Source organism: Peromyscus eremicus, chromosome 1, assembly GCF_949786415.1.
Source record: "Peromyscus eremicus chromosome 1, PerEre_H2_v1, whole genome shotgun sequence".
In the NCBI taxonomy this organism is placed as follows: domain Eukaryota; kingdom Metazoa; phylum Chordata; class Mammalia; order Rodentia; family Cricetidae; genus Peromyscus; species Peromyscus eremicus.
This window is the reverse complement of record NC_081416.1, coordinates 8,428,989-8,450,850: the sequence shown is the minus strand read 5'-3', so window position 1 is coordinate 8,450,850 and position 21,862 is coordinate 8,428,989. Positions and strand designations below refer to the sequence as shown.

The 21,862-nt window shown below is 42.3% G+C and overlaps 1 protein-coding gene and 1 pseudogene across 2 annotated transcripts in view; one reads left to right on the top strand and one right to left on the bottom strand.

Annotated features, from left to right (window-relative positions):
* Mxi1 (MAX interactor 1, dimerization protein) overlaps positions 1–19,056 on the top strand; it is a 74,859-nt gene extending 55,803 nt beyond the window's left edge. For both annotated transcript variants that reach the window (XM_059256562.1, XM_059256568.1), the window contains exons 4-6: positions 14,005–14,119; positions 14,866–15,037; positions 17,355–19,056. In XM_059256562.1, coding sequence (XP_059112545.1) covers positions 14,005–14,119; positions 14,866–15,037; positions 17,355–17,518 — 451 coding nt within the window. In that variant the 3' untranslated portion in view covers positions 17,519–19,056. The remainder of the gene's footprint in view (positions 1–14,004; positions 14,120–14,865; positions 15,038–17,354) is intronic.
* Positions 19,057–20,719: 1,663 nt separating this feature from the next.
* LOC131905764 (signal recognition particle 19 kDa protein-like) lies at positions 20,720–21,335 on the bottom strand (annotated as a pseudogene).
* Positions 21,336–21,862: the final 527 nt, after the last annotated feature.

Genomic DNA, 21,862 nt, shown 5'->3' with positions numbered 1-21,862 from the left:
AATCCATAGCCTCTTGCTTTCTGTGGAAACAAAAGCAGAGACTCTTTTCCAAAGCAACATATCCTTATATCCAAATTTTGAAGTCAAGGTACCTTTAAAATATACATTTTGGCATAACTCAACAGCTTTTACAATCAAATGTTTTTCTGCAGTTAAAAGTCCCAAAGACAACACAATCCAGATTCTCTGTGTAATATTCATCTTTACGTGGCTTATTTTTATATTAATTTTACTGTCTCTCTAAAGACTTTATTTTTTAAAACTATATATTTGTTTATATAACTGTATATATCACCTTTTTGTCTCTTTCAAGCCTACGTATATTTTACACACATTGTAAACTATTACATCTGAATCTGTCTTATTGTGAATCTATTGCTTTAAATTGCAGCAGCTGTGGCTGCTGGCTCCACCCACCTCAGCTTCCCAACATGGCCTTGGTACTTTACCACTGGCTCTGGGAGCTATCGTGGGTCTATGCTTTTATTCAAGCAGCGTGTAGCCCAGAAACCTCTTTTTTTGTTTTGTACCTGCAAAGGCTAAATCCACCACGCAGCTTAATGTGCCACTTGCAGAGGCCTCATTCCCACCATATGGCAGGTCGAGCGTGCACAGGAACCCACAAGTAGCTCAAACCAGCAGCTGCCACTCATTTGAGAGAGACAATTAGGAACTGTTTTTAGCTCCGTTTTAGAATCTTTTTTCTCAGTTTTTAGGTGGAAACTCTTGCCACCACGTTGGACACCATTTGTAGCTTGAGTTTTCCTGCCTGGCCCACAGTCAGGACAAATCTCTATCACCTGCCAGTCCCACAGCCGCTCAGACCCAACCAAGTAAACACAGAGACTTATATTGGTTACAAACTGTATGGCCGTGGCAGGCTTCTTGCTAACTGTTCTTACAGCTTAAATTAATCCATTTCTATAAATCTATACCTTGCCACGTGGCTCGTGGCTTACCGGCATCTTCACATGCTGTTTGTCATCGTGGCGGCTGGCAGTGTCTCTCTCACTCAGCCTTCCACTTCCCAGCTTTATTCTCCTCCTTGTCCTGCCTACACTTCCTGCCTAGCCAATGGCCAATCAGTGTTTTATTTATTGACTAATCAGCAACACATTTGCCATACAGAACATCCCACAGCAATATTCCATTCTACTTGCTTTAGAAGGGTTTTTGGTCGGTCCCTAATACAACACTGGAAAACTTAACCAAAGGGGTGCTCCAGATTGGCACCAGGCAAGGCTCTGCTATGCTAGGCTAACTCCAAAGAAATTCAGAGACTGCTTTTCATTTGGGCTCTTTGTGGTCAGGACACACACACACACACACACACACACACACACACACACACACACGACATAGGGTCATGGAAGACAAAACTCAGACAGTTAAGTAATTTAGAAATAAGACAATATATCAAAATATCAGTTCTATGCCATTACCAAGGCTGTGGCATATCTTACATTCTGTGAATTTTATTTTCCCAGAGGTTCTAAATGGCCAGTTAAGTTTGTGAAGCAAAACACATTGGCCAACATTTGTTCTATGTTGTCCTTTTCCTGCCCCAAATTTCATCACCCCTCCTTTCCCCAAACAAAACCACAACATTTTGATTTGGGGAAAATTACGATAAAATGGGACTTTAAAAATAATCCCTAGCTAGCTTGACTGAACTGGCAGGTGTCCAGCAATGTCAAACCATTTGCCATCTTCTAGGAGTGAGCACGGTTCCCATTGTTAACCACTCAGCTCTCCATCTCAGGTTTCTCTTTCTCAGGGCAAACTAAACATCCACATTTTCGCGATGCATTAATTCTTAGACTTGCTCTTGTTCATTTAATAAATCTTGTCTTTCCTCCTACATTTATACACCCCCTCAAAAGGAGCTGTTATACTAACACATCTGAGAAGTGGGGCCGTTTTAAAGGACACAGGCTTCTGTTGCCATTTCTAGCTTCTGAACAGTTCAGTTATAAAGCAGTCTTCCAGGTTGTCTGTGCGTGTAGGGTCACTATTTTACTGCGTTCTGTAACTGAACTTCATTTCTCCGTCATCCTGAACGGTCACTTGATTACAGTGAAACAGTTGTGCCTGGCTCTGGACTGGAGTGGTAGTGTGAGAGTTAGATGTCAGCCTGTGTAGAGGAGGTTTAGTTCTTGTGTGCGTCTTGTGTAAGAAAAGAAGCCGGTGCCTTACAGCAGCTTATCGCTGTGTCTGCCAGCTGATTTGCCAGCACGTAGGAAGTTTGTTTTGGTTTCAGAATGTACTTTACCCCATGGTTGCTGGCAGGGTACAATCCTATTGACATCACTGTGTTTCAAATAGAAAATTAACAAGTAGCTACTGTTGTGATTGCAGACTGCTTTCCCAGCCCCTGTGAGAGAATGCTTTTTCCTCTGGACAGTAATACTTCTCAGCCCCTTGGTACCATTAAATCAGCCAATGGGGCCTGCCAGAAAAGGGATGAACACCCACAAAAGACTGAAGAATAGAAAACTGTTAATAAGGCAGAAGTCTTTAATCTGTTTCCAAACTGATGTGAAAGATAATTTAAAAAAAATCTCCCTCCCCCTCCCCAGCTAAGTTTTGACAGTAGTCCAGGTCCAGAGCCTGATCCCTCCAGAGAGCACTATCCTTTCCCTCCACCGAAACCCTGGAGGGTTGCCAAAAGAAAATAAGCTATTTTGTATTTAGAACAAATTGCCACTGTTTTCTCCAGCGATGTAGCCCTATTTCCCAGACCTTGAAACCTGGAATACAGAAAGTTCTTGTGTGACTGAAGAAATATGCTGAATGAATGATGAAGCTAGTTTTTGTTTTTGTTTAAAGAAAAAAAGAAAAGGAAATAAAAAAAACCCCCAACAACCCCAAATCCTTATAAACAGGTAGAGAGCGGCTGCATGCCTAGAAACTAGTTTTAGCACAGAATGCACATGAGTGAGAAGTTCCTTAAGTCTTCAGCTCTGGGGGCTCCTGTCGGAGTTCCAGTGAGGAGCATTTGCTTCCAGAACAAGATCTTAATGATTTTTTTTTTTTTTTTAAATGAGGGAGGCTGTCTAAAGTGAAATCTTGAGCCAGGCATGATGGCTCAGGTCTGTAAACTGAGCTGCTGTGAGTTGGTGGTGGTGATGGTGAGTTCCAGGACAGCCTACGTAATGAGATTCCCAGTTTAAAAAAAAAAAAAAAAGTTTATTTTTCTTTAGAGATGAATACAGAGCATTAAAAAAACAATCATTTATGTGTTCTCCCTGCCATTATTGTAAACTCCATGTAAAGATAAGGTCATCTGGGAGTGGTGGTGCATGCCATTACCATCAGCACTTGGAGGCAGAAGCAGGTGGATCTGTTGAGTTTGAGGCCAGCCTGGTCCACAGAGAGAGTTCTAGGGCAGCCAGGGCTATGTAGAGAGACCCTGTCTCAAACAAAGTAAAACATAAGAAATAAAGATGAGATTAAATACAGATGAGATTATAGCTGTCAGGGTCTTATTGTTTTCTTCCTTTGCATCATGTAATGTGAACCTGGAGACTGTTTTCTATACCTGGGTTCCTGAGCTATTTGTGTTCTGGTTTTTTCTTCATGGTTGCCTTTCTGCCATTATACTTGTAATTATTACTAGTACTTGAACTTAAAATTCTTTTAAAAATACGTTTCTTTTCATCATTGGTGTATAAGTCTTTTGCTTGCATGTATGTCTGTGCATCACATGCATGCCCGATGCCCATAGAACTAAATAAACCCTATGTCCTCCGCAAGAGCAGCAAGTGATCTTAACAGCCGAGCCATCTCTCCAGCCTTTGAACTTAAAATTTCAAAGTTAAAACCAGTTTTCTGCTTTCTAGAAAATCGAACGTCAGAAACATGAAATTGACCCAAAGTGGACTTTAGCAGACTTGAGTTTCTAAATTTTATTTGGCTTTGTTGTGCTAGCTTTGTATCATTGTCAGTACTTGGATGGCCGGGTGCTATTTTCAAAGTGTGTGTGTGTGAGAGAGAGAGGGGGGGGGGGGGAGAGAGAGGGAGAGAGAGAGAGAATGTGAATGTGAATGTGAATGTGGGTACCCACAGTAATCAGAAGGGAGCATTGGATCCCTGGGAGCTGGAGTTAAGGGCATTCATGAACTACCCAGTGCAGATGCTGGGATCTGAGCTCCTGGTCCTCTCATAGAGCAGTAAGCTCTCTTAGCTGCTAAACAACTCTCCAGCCCCTGTCATGAGTCCTGTTATTAAACTCTCCACTGTTTATTAAAAGAGATCTCAACTGTAACCAGGAGTTAGGTTGAAGATTGTCAGTTTCTCATTTCTTTGGTAAATCACATCTTAACATATATGGTGATTATAATTGCATCAGAAATAACACAGGTGTCTAGAGTTCTGGCATTTAGAAGCAGATCTCACAAATGCTGGCCTAACATCTAATTATACTGTTTATAGACTCTAGAATTGATTATTAGGTCAACTTTAGTGAGATAGAGTGTTCCAGATACATGTACTAGAAATTATATTTCTTCTCCCTTCTATGTGTTCATTCTGTTTAATGTTGGAAAAATTGAAATAATAAAAAGTATAAATTTAATCTGAACTAGAATATAATATGATTGGGGCTGGAAAGATGGCTTAGTGGCTAAGAGCACTTGATGCTCTTACAGAGGACTGGAGTTTGGTTCCCAGCATCCACACGGTCTAGATCATAATGGTCTGTAACTCCAGACCCAGGAAATCTGATGCCGTCTTCTAGCCTCTGTAGGCATTGCACATGCATGGTGGTGCACTTACATACATGCAGGCAACGTACACACAATCATCTCTTAAAAAACAGTGGAATTAATATAAAAACCTAGTATTAGTTATTGAAGTCATAGGTAAAGGAAAGTCTCGCAAGGGAAATATTAGTTTGACTGTGAGTTGAAAATTATAACAGATGGCTGGGTGTGGCGGCACACCTATAATCCCAACACTCAGGAGACTAGGAACTGAGAGAGGTCACTGTGGTTTACATAGCAAGATTTAAAAAACAAAATCATATTAGATGTTCACCATGTGGACAGTGGCGATGAGGGCAGTCCAGGTGATGGACAGGGATAAAAGCATGTTTGAGTGTGGATTAGATATATAGGGTATGAATATGGGAAATGTGGGAAGGAGAGAACAGTTACATCTTCAGAGGGGCAAAGATTACTATTGGCAACTTTAAAAATCTGTATAGTATCTAGCTCATGGCATGGCAGGTGGGGCTTACTGCTTCCTGATGGTCATTGTTTTTGACTCACTGGCACTTTAGGTTCTTCTTACCTCTGAATTATATAATGGCTAAGTAACATTGCAGCCTCCATGAACTCTTTCTTGAAAAAGAGTATGTTTGTCAGTACTCAGATATCACTTCCTTTCCACACACACGCCACACACGCAACCCATACTCTTCTTACCTTGTGTCTTTCTCATATCTTCTTAACTGTGCTCCACTGTCCATTCTTTTTTTTTTTTTTTTTCCGAGACAGGGTTTCTCTGTGTAGCTTTGCGCCTTTCCTGGAACTCACTTGGTAGCCCAAGCTGGCCTCGAACTCACAGAGATCCGCCTGGCTCTGCCTCCCGAGTGCTGGGATTAAAGGCGTGCGCCACCACTGCCCGGCCCTGTCCATTCTTTTCCACTGTCCAGATCTTTGGGATACATAGTCTCCAAAACACATTGGTCCAAAATGACATTTTCAAGTCCAAAACTTTACTTTAGCAGTTTGAATTTTTTTATTAAGAGATTCATTTTACATATCAACCACAGATTCCCCTGTCCTCCCTCCTCCCACCCCCAACCTTCCCCCCCAACTCATCCCCCATTCCCCCCTCCTCCAAGTCAAGGTCTCCCATGGGGAGTCAGCAGAGCCTGGTACATTCAGTTGAGGTAGGTCCAAGCCCCTTCTCCCTGCACCAAGGCTGCACAAAGTATCTCACCATAGGCACTAGGCTCCAAAAAGCTGGCTCATGCACTAGGGAGGGGTCCTGATCCCACAAACGGGGATCCTGGGGGCCCCACAAACAGTTCGAGCTAAACAACTGTCTCACTTATCTAGAGGGCCTAGTCCAGTACCATGGGGTCTCCTCAGCTATTGAGTTCATGTGTTTCCACTAGTTTGGCTAGTTGTCTCTGTACTTTTTCCAATCATGGTCTCAATATCTCTTGCTCATATGATCCCTCCTTTCTCTCGTCAGTTGGACTCCCAGAATTCCGCCTGGGACCCAGCCGTGGATCTCTGTATCTGCTTCCATCAGTCACTGGATGAGGGTTCTATGATGACAGTTAGGGTATTCAGCCATCCGATCATCAGAGTAGGTCAGCTCAGGCACCCTCTCGACCATTGCCAGTAGTCTATGGTGGAGTCATCTTTGTGGACACTCTGCTTCTCCCTATTCCCATGGTGCCTTCATTTATCATGGTATCTCTTTGCTTGTTCTCCCACTCTGTTCCCATTCCAGCTTGAACCTTCCATTCCCCTAAGCTCTCATTCCCTTGTTCCTTGCCCTCCATTACCCCCTCTCATCCCCAGTTTGCTCATGTAGATCTCATTCATTTCTCCATCACTGGGTGATCCATGCGTCCTTCCTAGGGTCCTCCTTACTAGCTAGCCTCCCTGGAGCTGTGGGTTGCAATCTGGTTATCCTTTGCTTTACATCTAGTATCCACTTATGAGTGAGTACATACCATGCTTGTCCTTCTGAGTCTGGGTTACCTCACTCAGGATGATACTTTCTAGTTCCATCCATTTGCCTGCAAACCTCATGATGTCATTGTTTTTCTCTGCTGAGTACTCCATTGTGTATATGTACCACATTTTCTTTATCCATTCTTCAGTTGAGGGCATCTAGGTTGTTTCCAGGTTCTTGCTATTACAAATAGCACTGATATGAACATAGTTGAGCATGTGTCCTTGTGGTATGATTGAGCACTCCTTGGGTATATGCCCAAGAGTAGTGTAGCTGGGTCTTGAGGAAGATTGGTTCCCAATTTTCTGAGAAACCGCCATACTGATTTCCAAAGTGGTTGTACAAGTTTGCATTCCCATCAACAGTGAAGGAGTGTTCCCCTTTCTACACATCCTCTCCAACATAAGCTGTCTTCAGTGTTTTTGATCTTAGCCATTCTGACGGGTGTAAGATGGTATCTCAGAGTCATTTTGATTTGCATTTCCCTGATGACTAAGGATGTTGAGCAATTCCTTAAATGTTTTTCGGCCATTTTAGATTCTTCTGATGAGAATTCTCTGTTTAGCTCTGTAGCCCATTTTTTAATTGGACTGTTAGGTATTTTGATGTCTAGTTTCTTGAGTTCTTTATATATTCTGGAGATCAGCCCTCTGTCAGATGTGGAGTTGGTGAAGATCTTTTCCCATTCTGTAGGCTGTCATTTTGTCTTATTGACCGTGTCCTTTGCCCTACAAAAGCTTCTCAGTTTCAAGAGGTCCCATTAATTAATTATTGCTCTCAGTGTCTGTGCTACTGGTGTTATATTTAGGAAGTGATCTCCAGTGCCAATGCATTCAAGACTACTTCCTATTTTCTCTTCTATCAAGTTCAGAGTAACTGGATTTATGTTGAGGTCTTTGATCCACTTGGACTTGAGTTTTGTAGACGGTGACAGATATGAATCTTTTTGCAGCCTTCTACATGTTGACATTCAGTTATGCCAGCACCATTTGTTGAAGATGCTTTCTTTTTTTCCATTGTACGCTTTTGGCTTCTTTGTCAAAAATTAGGTGTTCATAGGTGTGTGGATTAATGTCCGGGTCCTCAGTTTGATTCCATTGGTCCACATGTCGATTTTTATGCCAGTACCAAGCTGTTTTTATTACTGTAGCTCTATAGTAGAGCTTGAAGTCAGGGATCGTGATGCCTCCAGAGGTTGCTTTATTGTACAGGATTCTTTTGGCTATCCTGGGTTTTTTGTTTTTCCTTATGAAGTTGAGTATTGTTCTTTCCAGGTCTGTGAAGAATTGTGTTGGTATTTTGATGAGGATTGCATTGAATCTGTAAGATTCAATTTTGGTAAGATTGCCATTTTTACTATGTTATCTTGAGATACTTGAAATAATGTGATGTTAGATGGCTTATTTTTAATTAAGTTTAAAAATTTTTTTGAGACAGGGTTTCATTGTGTTATGTAGCCCTGGCTGTGCTGGATCTCACTCTGTAGACCAGGCTGGCCTCAAACTCACAGAGATCTGCCTGCCTCTGCCTCTTGAGTGCTGAGATTAAAGGTGTGTGCCACTACCACCAGCTTAAAAATTTTAATTGTGTGTGTATGTGTGATCTCTGTGTGTAGGTATGTGCACATGAATGCAGGTGCTCTTGGAGGACAGAAGACAGCATTAGGTCTTCGGGAGCTGAACTTAAAGGTGCTGGAGCAACATGACATGGGTACTGGGAACTGAGCTCTAATCCTCTGCAAGATCAGTTTGCACTATTAACACTCTTAACTCCTGAGCCAGCTCTCCAGCCCCACTTCTTTTATAAGTGCATTTTGTATTATGTCTACTTATTTGTATATAAAATAATGTTTTCCTAGATTTTTTTAAAGAAAAATATGACTTCTGGAAGACACCATGTTTAACCTTAGGTCTTCAACAAATACCTTCTGACTCAATGAGGAGTACCTCCAGGGGTATACATAGCCTACCCTTTGAACTGCTTGCATTTATTGGGAGCAAGTGGTTTAAAGACTTTCCAGTAGGTATAGTGGTACCTTAGTGGGATCGGGATAAGAGAACAGAAAGGTCATGAATTTAAGGCTAGCCCAGTTGCATTGCAAATTCCAGTTTATATAGATGAGTCCTTTCATGCCAAAATTGACAATATGATATGTCTGTGTGCGCGCGTGCTTGTGCACACATGTTACAACTTCATTGTGACACTTGTTGATATTTCTATGTGATTATTTTATGATACCAACTGAGAAGAATATGGAGTAAAAGCAGTTTCTTTCTGAGAAGTATGAAGAGGGTCCCAGCTCTTCTGTTTTTATTTCTGGTGTCATTGAGCCCCACGACCACCATAGTCGAGTATCACACTAGGGAGAGGCCGCTTGCCAGGTTACTACCTGGGTGTGAAGTAGAGCTGTAAGCTGTAAGTGAACCATAGTCACCAGATACTGGTTTACAGGAGCAGCTATTGAGCATCCTTGTTTCATAAACAGAGTAAGGTGAACAGAATATGATCATATATGTTTTCATAAATAAAATGCATGAGCAGAAAGCAGTGTGCTTGATTTATCTGGATCCATTTTTAATGCTTTTTTTTAAGTAAGCGGACAGATTTTTGTCTATCTTTAGAGATTCTCAATACATTAAATTGTAGAGAAACTTGGGTATATAGAGTGTATAGGGTAGCAGCTAACTGCTGTCATGTGCAGGAGTGTGTAGGGAGTGAGCACCTGGCCACTGGCCAGCGTAGCTTGAAGAACGGGGCTCATGGGAGGCTCCCAGCCCATTGCGTAACGGTCGGCGGCGGAGAGGAAAATGCAAGCACCGTCCCTATCACTCCACTTGGTTTCCGCTTTGATTTAGTTACTTGGCACGGTCTTGGCATCCCGTAATAGAAGAGTGAAGGGCCATGCCTCCAAGGGCATCGAGCAGTGCTGGTTGTGGGCCAGGCGGGGTTAGGTCTCTTCGTGATTGTTGGGCAGGGGAGTTTCCAGAGAGGACTCAGACACCAGAATCGAAGAGCACTGCCGTGTGATGTTTGGTGGTGGTGGTGGTTTTCAGAAAGGGGATTCCTTTTTCTCCCAGCTGTGTGTGCTGCTGCTAGTTGACACACCTGCCCTTTAAAGTGCCCTGTTGAGTAGAAAGTCCTTCCATGTTTTGTGGTACCCTGTTCAGCACTGAAGTTTATGTACGGCTTGAAATAAAAAACGACATTGATTCCTGCAGGAAAAAAGTGATCCCAACTGACCAAAATAAAGGCAGACAGATTAGATTCCAGCTGCTTTTGTTTGTTTGTTTGTGTTTTCCTGGGGGGGGGCTTGCCCATTTGGAAGATGTGGGCAGTTTTGAATAGGACCTTTCTAATAGAGTTGTTGGCTAGGAATTGTTACTTGAAAAATCTCATTTTAAAACAAGAGTTCAAAGTGCCTTTGAAAACAAGAGTACATTTGTATCTCTCCATCCTAGCAAGCAGCCTGAATTTTCCTCAGAGCCAGCCCCTTGTTGCAGTCTCTCTCTCACCTCGCTATATACTGTCATTCATGCTGACGTACCAGAGATTTTAAACATTATAGTTTGGGGCTAACCATGTGTTAACAGAGTATCCATGTGTGAAATAAAAGTTAAGTAAGTGCTAACCAGGAAGTTAACATTAAAAACAGCAACAACGAAAAAACACACGACATTTTCCATCAAGTCTGATTCCATCAATTTTATAATGTGACACACAGGACCATACCTTTTACAAAACCTTATTCTGGATATCAGTTCTTAGACTTTGAAAAACATCATTATATATTTGGTTTTCCTCAGTGAGTGTGGATTTTCAAATCAAACCAGACCTTCTGTGTCTCTGGTGGCCCACAGTTTGGCAACCCCTAACAGGAGGTTCCTGAGCCACCAGTCACAGGGGAGTGGAAGCAAGAAAAGACCAGATGGCGTCAAAAGATAGGCCTGTCTAGGTCGTTGGTGGCTAAGCTTGCAGTCTGGTTACCAACAGAGACACAGGGTAAAGGGTACAGAGAGGCAGCACCGTAAGGAGATGGAATGGCCACGAGGTCTTCCGGGAATGTGCTGTAGAGAGAAAACTTACACAGCAAGGAAGAGGTGACTCACGTTTATAATCGGAGAGTATCCACTGCTCTTAGAAGGAAGTGGCACGTAAACATCTATGCAATTCTGAAAAGCACATCTCCTGCTTGGTCAGCTGGTGGCCCTCAGCTGCCACTGAATCTTTGTTACTTTCCAAATGTCTGCTTCACTTTGAAGTACAGAAAATAGAAGAAATAATACTTAGCTTCCACAGATATGTCTCTTCCCATAGGGATGAGCTTCCTTCATGCGGATACTTCCTTTTGCAGAGCTGTGTTCACCAGCTGTGGAGAGTGCTGTCCCTGGCCCATGGACATGGCATTTCTGAGTATGCCTTCTTGGCATATGCTCATCTTGGAATGTATTTACAATTACTTGACTGAAGAAGTAATGGCCATGAAAAGAACATTTTCAGAATGGAATCTTGTCTTCCCTGTTCATTTTGGGCATCAAACTTTGACTCTTGGCTTATTACTTAATAATTTTAATTTATTAAGACTGAGATTGTTGAACATAGTTGGTACTTCCTTATGGAATGCCACCTCAGCTGTTTTCTCTTGTATGAAGAAACAAAGGCATTTGTAATCGTACGGGTTTTGTTTTGTATGGGTTTGTATGTTTAGCTGTTTTCAGCCCTGGGGATTCAACCAGGGTCTGGTGTGTGGTTGGTGGTCACTTTTATCACTGGTCCTTGTCTCCAGCCCATAATCTCAGCCTATATACGTAGGTCCTTTTCCCTCCTTTTAATTACCTGGAAAAATCCTTGCTTCTTCATAGACAGATTGAATATCCTTAAATTCCCCAAACCAAGTTTCAACTTCTTTGAAAGGTCTGCCACGCCCTGCAGTAAATCTCCCATGTTCAGATTGTTTGCGTGGTATTCCTGTAACTCTTTCAGCATGAGCTAAGTGGAACACTCTGGAGTCGGCACTAAAAACCTCTCAACGTTTTCATTTTATTTTAAATTATTATTGTTATAATTATTTTGCTTTCCTCAACCAAAGAAATGTCTGAAATAGTGCTGAATACATAAAAGTAACATGGTAAATAAACAATTGAATACATTTTAAAAAGAGGGGAAGATGAAAGTGCCTTTGAACTCTTCATTTAAACATGTTAATATTAGCCCTTTTCCTGTTTTTCCCCTTTACATTTTGATGTTCTGGACTGGCACAGGCCCTTGCCTGTTAAGCACTTCACTACTGAGTTATAGCCTCAGTTTTGTTATTTTCAATGTAGGTCTCAGCATGAAAAAACAGGGATTTTGCTTGTCCTTTGTTATACAGTATAAAACTAGCTTTAAAAACTAAAACGTTAAAATTTGCTGCATGCACCAGATTTCTGGAGTTGAGTAATTTAAACAAAACCAGCAGAGCTGTTCTCTGACGTGCTTCCTGAATTTTACTAGTTGTTTTGTTTACTTTTGTAGAAGGCTGACTTCAGAGCAGAGCCTCTAATTATTAAGAAAGCCACTGGCCTCCATTGCCCCCTTGAGCCAGGTCACATGGAGATACTGCTAGGTGGACCCCACAGCCATCCCACTGAAGCGTTTAAAGGCATCCTCACCTTGTTCGTGGTTTTGATGAGATTTGGTCTCCTTAGCAAGACGAGTCAGCTCATGTGCAAATCCTCCCCTGAGAGATTTAGGTAGTTAGCACAGTAGAGCAACTTTGAAAAGGTTAAATATAGAGAAATACAGACATTCCTTTATCTGCATTAAGTTTATCAAGTATTACACTTAACATAATGCGCTCCGGCAGAGGATCTGGAATTCTCTTCAGATGGTTTGGTAATTGTAGCTGGGTCTGTGGGTACTGAGATGGCCTGGCAGTTCATCAGACCGACCGACCGACCGACCTCTGCCTCACTACCCGCGATGGCCTCCGCTCTCAGGGACACAGCGGCCACACATCACCTTTTCTTACCCTTCTTGGGAGTTGCTGCCTTGGGAATTCTCACTTGACATTATCTCTTGTGTGTTGAGACCCAGTGAACTAATGGAACTATTTAGTCCCCTTTGAGAGGAAAGTGGAGGGCTCATTTTATTTCTGGTACTGAGACTGTTGCACAAAGTTCAGATCCAGCCCCAAAGGAGTCCACACCCTGCACACTGCCGAACTGTTACGCTTGGTAGAGCACAGACTCAGACATGGAGAGCAGTGGCGTCTTAACGTCTCCAGTATGTGCATGCTCATAGTTGGAGAAGGTAAATCAATGGGGCTCTCTGGTGGCATTTCCAGGAAAAATTCCCTCTGATTTTCCCAGAGAACGGTCTGTCAGAGAGTTAGGACTTTTAAGTAAATAATTCTGCTGTCTCTTTTCCTTGTGTAGAAAACAGGGTCAGTCATGAGAATAGAAGAGAAAAAAAGTTTAACTAACGAGTAGTAGTCCACTTAAGATAGGAAGTGTAGGCCTTCAGTGTTGGAGTGTGAAACCCACGCACTCCATCCTACTTAGTCACACAGTTTTGTTGTTTCTGTTAGGCTGGATCATATGAAATGGCCGTTTTTAGAAGTACTGAAATGTTTGAAGATCAAGAAGTGTTCATGTGGCTCTACCTCCTACATAAACAACATCTAACCCCATAGGATGGCTACAATTACTGAGTAGTGCAGGCGTGTGTGTGCGTGTGTGTGCGTGTGTGTGTGTGTGTGTGTGTAATTAAAAGTTTGAAGGAAATGGAAACTGGGTGCATTTTATATCTCCTTGAGGTACCATAGCTGGAAACCTTGCCCCAGCCTGTGTTTTTAATCATTCAGAAATCAAGTTCAGTTGCTTTAATATCCTTATTCACGGGCTGGAGAGATGGCTCAGAGGTTAAGAGTACTGACTGCTCTTCCAGAGGTCCTGAGTTCAAGTCCCAGCAACCACATGGTGGCTTACAACCATCTGTAATGAGATCTGGTGCCCTCTTCTGGTCATACATGCTGTATACATAATAAATAAATCTTTAAAAAAAAAAAATATCCTTATTCACTTTAACAATACAGTAGGGATTCTATGGAGTGGACTAGAGAACACACTATTCCATGGGCGTGGCAGCGCATAATATAAAGCAACCGTGTCTACAAAGAACAGAAGTGGCAGAGAGACTGGAAATCAGGCACCCTATGCTTAATAATGAGGAGTGAGCTGTGGTTATTGGCTGGATAACTGAGAATGATTTCTTTAGACTGTGTGTCTAGTGGATACCTAGACTGTGCTAATTTGATCATGTCTTTCTTAGACGAGCTCATCTGCGCCTATGTTTGGAACGCTTGAAAGTTCTGATCCCACTGGGCCCAGACTGCACCAGGCATACAACACTCGGTTTGCTCAACAAAGCCAAAGCACACATCAAGGTGAGCCTCTCCACTTCTAGCTTTGAGCCAGACTCTGGGTCCTGGGTTAATTATTAGCAGTGATTCCTATTGGTGTTTGTGTACAGCTCGGTAGACCATCCTCCTTCCTAACTGACCTCCAGAGAGACTTTGTAAAAATCTCACCAGCCGATCCGGTGGAGCAGTGTAACAGGATTCAATGAAATTATCTTTTTGACAGTATGGCTGGCCATTTAGACCTGGGAACACTAGGGCATGATACCCAGAAGGAAGGCCGTTGTGCCCTCTTGTGGAGATGACGTTATTTGTTTGTATCTCTCAGTATTTTTCCATCAAATACCACACTGTGGGAGGTTTCTCTTTTGTGGAGGTTACCTCAGACTTTTAGAGTTCCATCTTGTTCAAATAATGTATGCAGCATTTATACACAAAAAGACACCATTTTTATGTTAAAAAAAATAAGTGCTTATCCATATTTACGTATAAGGGTACATAAATACCCATATATGTATATGTGTGTGTGCCATATTTACATACAAGGGTACATACATAAATGCCCATATATGTATTGTGTTTGTGCCGTATTAATATATACAAGGGTACATAAATACCCATATATATATGTGTGTGTGTGTGTGTGTGTGTGTGTGTGTGTGTGTGTGTGTGTCCATTCATATTTTCTCTGCCAAAGAAAAATGTTAAGCAGAAATCAGTTTTATTGCTTTAGACTAGACTGTATACAAATAAATAACATTTCATCGTCTTAGAAACTTGAAGAAGCTGAAAGGAAGAGCCAGCACCAGCTTGAGAACTTGGAGCGAGAACAGAGATTTTTAAAGCGGCGACTGGAACAGCTGCAGGGCCCTCAGGAGATGGAGCGAATACGAATGGACAGCATTGGATCAGCTATCTCTTCAGATCGCTCTGATTCAGAGCGAGGTGGGCAGTGTTTCTTTTCCGAGGACTCTAGAATCAGGGAGGAGGGCCTGCAGGCACCGAGAGCGTTTGCTCTTACTCACCAGCACTGTTTTGGTGCTGGAGACCAACGCCAAGGTTGTGTGAGGATGGTCGGCAGGAATGGACTCTGCCGTGGTGACACCTCTGACTCCCAGCTGAGGTCTGTGCACGGCCTGCTACAGACTTTCCTTGTGTGTACATGTGCACTTTCTACTTAGACTTCCAGAAAACGCCGAGTTCTCTCTTAGGGTACAGTCACTGAAAGCACGATGCTAATGTTGAGAAAATGCTAGGCTTCATCCAGATTTTATTAGGTTTGCCACTAATGTCTTTTGATATATTTTGAATACTGACCAGTCTCTTTGTATAGCATTCCTTAACTAGAAATTTTTTTGAAGGGGGGTGGTTATGTGCATTGGTGTTTTGCCATGGGTGTCAGGCCCCCTGGAACTGGAGTTACAGTTGTGAGCTGCCATGTGGGTGCTGGGAATTGAACCTGGGTCCTCTGGAAGAGTAGTCAGTGTTCTTAAATCGCTGAGCCATCTCTCTAGCCCCTGAAATTGTTTTTAATGGTTTCAGATTATTAGAGTCAGAAGAAGAAACACCACAGGAATGATACTGTGCCCTTCCATTCATTGTCAGGAAGAGACATTGCTCTTTTGTTGTTCATGATACTAATTTTTATCTGTATATTTTAGAGTATCACACCATTTCTCTTCCCATGAGTTCTAGAACATTTGTCTTTGACAAAATTCAGAACAGAAATCACCCAAAAAAGGTTTGAATTTTACTGATCTGTTCATATCTTCAGCCACCTCAGCCTTACGCCACAAACTCCTAGAATTGAATACTGATTTTGTCTGTTGGTTTTTGTTTTTTGGTTTTCGAGACAGGGTTTCTCGGTGTAGCCCTGGCTATCCTAGAACTCACTATGTAGATCAGGCTGCCCTTGAACTCTGAGATCCTCCTGCCTCTGTGCCCTGTGTGCTAGGCATTTACCTCCGCTGCCTGGTTGAATGCCAATTTTTTTGTTTTTTGTTTTTCAAGACAGGGTTTCTCTGTGTAGCTTTGGAGCCTGTCCTGGAACTCACTTTGTAAACCAGGCTGGCCTTGAACTCACAGAGATCTGCCTGCCTCTGCCTCCCAAGTACTGGGATTAAAGGTGTGTGCCACCACCATCCGGCTTTTTGTTTGTTTGTTTGTTTTTTGTTTTTTTATACTGATGATTTTTAACTTTACATTTGGAAAAGTAGAGCTCTTAAATCTTGAGAATTTTTAAGTATTAGACAAGTAACATTTTTTTGAAGATGGATTTCTTTTTCTCTTTTTTAATAGAAACTTCTACACATACTCAGAAATATAGAACAGACAATAATCAAACTCCCGAGTGTATACCCATCAGCTGATGATAACAGATGTTAGCATTCTGCCATTATTGTTTTTATGATTGAATGTAAAACAGCAGGCTTTGACAAATAAGACTATTGAAAAGTCCTGAGCTTTTAATTCTTCTTTAGGGGAAAAACAATAGTTGACTTCCTTTTGTTTTTAAAATGTGTATTGTTACATATTATTATGAGTGTGACCAGGGTCACACACCGTTTATTTCAGGTTGTATTTGAGGGCTGTGCACTTGATTGTCTTGAGACCTTCAGTCCAGTCCGAGCATTGCACGCGCGTGCACACACACAGACACAGACACACACACACAGATATACACGCCACACAAAGACTCACACACAGGGAAGGAGATGACTTGAAATTATATTTGATGCAAGAAAATCAAAATCAAATCTCTCAAACTTAATGGTTGACTTATTTTAGTTACTAAGTATATAGAATTCCTTATGATCAATTGTAGAAATCTATAGATTTATCTGTAGAGTGATACAACCAAAAATTTGGATGCATAAACATTAATTTTCTATCTTTAATTTCTCTCTACCCCACCCCCCTTTCTAAAGCAACTCTGATTAATAAACAACACTGTGAATTAGTTCTTGGTTTAATACGAAACAGATGTTGTTAAACCACTTGGATTGGGATCTTTTAATATTAAGTACTAATTCTCAAATAGGCCAAGTGCTTTCAGTGGGAGGTCCAGACGGACTGGCGTCCAAGGGTTTTAGTAAACTTGCTGCCTAAATTAAGACCACTTCTGTATACTAGAATTCCCCTTACAGAAGAGCCCTGCTTCCCAGAGATCTCTGATAACCTCACTGAACAGCCCTTTTAACTTTTGAAAATGCACGTACAGATTATTGATGCCCCCCCCCCCTTTCTTTCTTTCTTTTCGCAGAGGAGATTGAAGTGGATGTTGAAAGCACAGAGTTCTCCCATGGAGAAGTGGACAATATAAGTACCACCAGCATCAGTGACATTGATGACCACAGCAGCCTGCAGAGTATTGGGAGTGACGAGGGTTACTCCAGTGCCAGTGTCAAACTTTCCTTCACTTCCTAGAGCCCAGCATGACAAGAGTGCAGGGCGAGATACCCACTGGGCCAATTCAGTACCGTCTCTTCAATTGGGTTCCTGATGCAGTCTCCTTCAAAACTAACCAAAACTATACTTGAACAAAAGGGTCAGAAGACCTGTATTTAAGCAAATACTTAACAAAAAGTGGGGTAGAGCCTCCCCAGTAGAACAAATATTCACGTATTGGAAAGTTCGTAACAGCAGCTGAAAACTTGGGTGTAATTATCTTGAGTTGACTTAGTTGACTTAAAAGAGGACAATGGAGACTCCATTCTCCTTTTCTAGTTTGCTCACGCCTGTTGAGTAGACATCTAAGGACGGGGTTATGAACCCTTCTTGAGCTTCTTGGCCCTAGAAACAAAATCAGACTTAGAGTAAGGAAAAGACAGGATAATCAGGCATTAATCTTGGATAGCTAAAGAGCTATTAAAACTCAGCCTCAGTTTATCATGAAGCCTGTGGATGATCAATTCTTTTAAAAAAATGAATTTTTAAAAAGCTCATTTCGTGCTCTACAAAAGGAGAGACTCCCATGAAGCCTTTGGAAAGAGATCATCACGCAGCTCAGCTTTCTGTTGGATTCCATGCTAAGCCAGCTAACCTTACTGCATTGTTAGCACTAGGGCACCGCCCGCCCGCCCGCCCGCCCGCCCGCAGCCCTCCGGCAACGTAGGGGCAGCCCATGCATGACAGCCTGTATCACAGAAGGAAAAGCTCCATGCGCCTCTGTGTCTGCGCCCATCTGAAGAGCTGTGCACGCAGTATAGCAGGCCAAGGTCTGAGCCACGGCAGCATTTTTATTTGAGATTTTGATAACTGTTTATATGTGTTGAAAACCAAAATGACATCTTTTTAAAGCTTGTCCATAAGTAAACATAGATGTCTTTTATAGTGGAAAAAAAAACGTGGGGAAAAATCATCTATTTTGATGCAGCATTTGATAATGATAAAACACCTCACGCCTCACTCTTTATAGTGCACAGAATGAATGAGGTCTGGGCTGGGTAGACAAAGGTCAATGCTGTTTTTGTTTTCTTTTAGGATCGTTCCCTTTTACCAGCTTTTAACCATCTGCTATCCATAGTAGGCATCCTATCTTAGTTAACATAGTCCGGTTCAGCACTTGTCTCATTTAACGTAAAGACTTGCATTTTCTACAGGCAGTCTCCTTCCTCACACACCCTCTGTGCAGGTGCTATTGTTGCTCTTTAAATATTTTCAGAAATGTTATCTTCTAAGTGAAATTCTAGCCTGCACTTTGATGTCCTGTGTTCCCTTTGTCTTTCAAACTCCGAGGTTTCCCTCTGGGCCTCTGCTGTGCCCTGGAGACCTTACCCCCAGCTGTTTTGACTTTGTATTCTTTAAATAATTTAACTACCCTTAATTACTTTAAAAAAAAGCTTTATGATTTTCATAACTTATTGCTGATTTTAATGGGTTGTTAATTTCAGTCTTGTAGTTTTATTTTATGTTTAGATAGGGCTGGGCAAGGAAAAAGAAAATAAAAACAACCATATTTAGCAGTGCAGTCGAGTTGTGTGTTAATGTCAGGGCTATCTTCTTGTGAATAGCATGTTTCGTTATATGAAATGTACCATCTTGGTCTCATAAGGCCTCAGTACACACACAACCCATGTTCTTCCTGTCCTCCAAGAGTACTTCTTCCTTGGGTGTGCTGTTTGGGGGAAGTTCTCTGAAGCAGACGCAGGTGAAACACTGCATGCCCCAGATACTCAGTGTGAAACCTGCTGTTCTTCAGTTGCAGGGGTTTCCTTCAGTCATGTGTATTTGCCGCCTTTGGATTGCTCTTTAGTTGAAGTGTGTCCTTACCATGGAAAGTAAGTGGAAGCCATTGAGTGGCTTCATTCTGTGTGTGTATGTGTGTAGTCCTGGCTGTCCTGGAACTTGCTCTGTAGACTAGGCTGGCCTCTAACACAGAGATCGTCGGCCTCTGCCTCCCAAGTGCTGGGATTAAAGGCATGTGCCCTCACACCTAACTATAGCTTCATTCTTCCGTTCCCATGGTGATGACTGGCATCATCTTGGCCCAGGATTGGAATCTGGAGCATCACTCAGGCAGACTTTGTTTTGTGTATGTACAGGACGATGGGCGGTGAAGGCTTCGTCACAAACCTAGTGCCATATGTCAACGGGATGGTCAACACTACTCCTTCCCCAGCTTTGCTCTCAGGGAGGGAAGATGCGGGTAGATTGTGTGATTAGGTATTAACTCTACAAGACAAATTAGCTTAAAGACAAGTTATGCAAGAAATAAAAACCAAATAATGAATACCCACGTTATTTTTGTTAATACCCTTCTCTGTGAAGGCAGAATAACTTGAGTGCCCACATCTTCAGGTCATTATCTCCTAAATGCACAGCAGAAATTTAGAGGTAGCAGCAGTGTGTATTAAAGCTCCCGTTCCTGTTGTACAGTTTTAACAGGGTCTACCCCAGCTCTACAGATGACTGTAGTTCTTTCCTGGCGTGATAATGGCTTTCAAGTGTCACAGAGATGTCCTCTTGGGGATCTCTACAGCCACCGTATGCAAACAAGCCTGCCAGATCTCACTGCGTCATTGACCTTTAGGGTATTCTGATGCCTGTAAATTTTTTATTTTTTGAGACTGGCTGGCCTCAGAGAATGCCTACCTCTGCCTATGTTGTTATATGAAGAGATGCAGGTCACTCCCATACCTGTTTACATACCAAAGGAGCCTGACAAATTTTTGCCTCGGTTTCTGGTTAGCAGAGGGAAGGAAAGTTTGTTTTTTTCTCAAGTCTTCATGGCAGTTGCACCACTACCACCCAGTTTAGGATTACAAAGATTTTTTTTTTTTTTTTTTTTTTTTTTTTCAAGACAGGGTTTCTCTGTATAGTTTTGGTGACTGTCCTGGAACTTACTCTGTAGACCAGGCTGGCCTGGAACTCAACAGAGATTCGCCTGGCTCTGCCTCCTGAGTGCTGGGATTAAAGGCGGGCGCCACAGCTGCCCGGCAAATTACAAAGATTTTTTTTTTCCACTTTAAATTGTTTATTTCATTAACTTAAAAGGTGAACAAAATGTGTATTTCAAATTTTATTAAACTTATTTACCTGAAATATATGTTTACATGGAGGACAAACAGATACAGGATTTCAAGTAACTTATGGGACAGTCATTATCTGTTAAGTCTTCTGCACACACACACCTTTCCTTTTTACAGTATAAAAGCTAGATGCAAATTTTTGATGTAAACGTATCTCATTGTTAACTGTTGATGCAGATGGGAGACACATTGTTCACAGTTCAGACACAGAAAGCTATTCCCTCAGACACAAAGATGCCCAGGTCTCTCACAGCAGGACTGCATGATTCACGTTCACACCACATCATTTCTTCTTCCCCTTCCCCTTTTTACTCCTCTCCTTGCTGAAGACTTGGGTCAGCACCGCCTATTTTTTGTGTCCTTGTTTTTAGCTTAGGAATCATTTCTGCTACATACAGCATCACTGACTTCCGTGATGGGAACTGTACAAGACAGAGGCTGCCATTGTCCTGTTTGAGCTGTACCTGGACTCTGCCTCTCTACTGAACATCACGGTTCCATTCTCTGGAGTACATTTTGGTTTTCTCCAGAAATGCGTTCAGTCCAACTGCTGAGCAAACATCCTGAATCTCAGTAGCGGTAGGGTTTTCTACAGCCTTACTTATGGGAATCGGCCTCCCCTCCGCTATGGTCTTATTATTATTTAAGCAAGCGGGGTAGATACAAATAAACCCGTCCTGGTCGGCTGGGGGCCAGGGGGCTGCTCAAGCCATCTCCACAGGAGTCTGCACAGCGCTCCAGGCTGAACACCTACAAAGATTTTTAACAGCTAAGGCTTGAGGCAGAGCCCTTAACTCTGGGCCATAATGTTTCCTGGTTCAACTATCCTGAGGGATGATTTAGCCTGCAACACTCTTAATGGTTTTGTTTCTTTCACTTGAAGCCACTGTCTTCCCTTTACCCATCCCACCTAAAAAAGTCTCAGGACAGCAGGGCGGTGGTGGCGCACGCCTTTAATCTCTGCACTTGGGAGGCAGAGGCAGGCGAATCTCTGAGTTCGAGGCCAGCCTGGGCTAGAGAGTGAGTTCCAGGAAAGGCGCAAAGCTGCACAGAGAAACACTGTCTCAAAGAAAAAAAAAAAGTCAGTCCCAGGACAAAACCAAAGTAGTATCCCCAACATATCTACCAAAACCAGCATAACACAAGAAATGTAAGTGCTTTATTTACATTTTACTCTCAGTTCCAACATGTGATAGACCCTGGGGCAAATGACTTGTTTCTCCACGGAGCCCATTTCCTA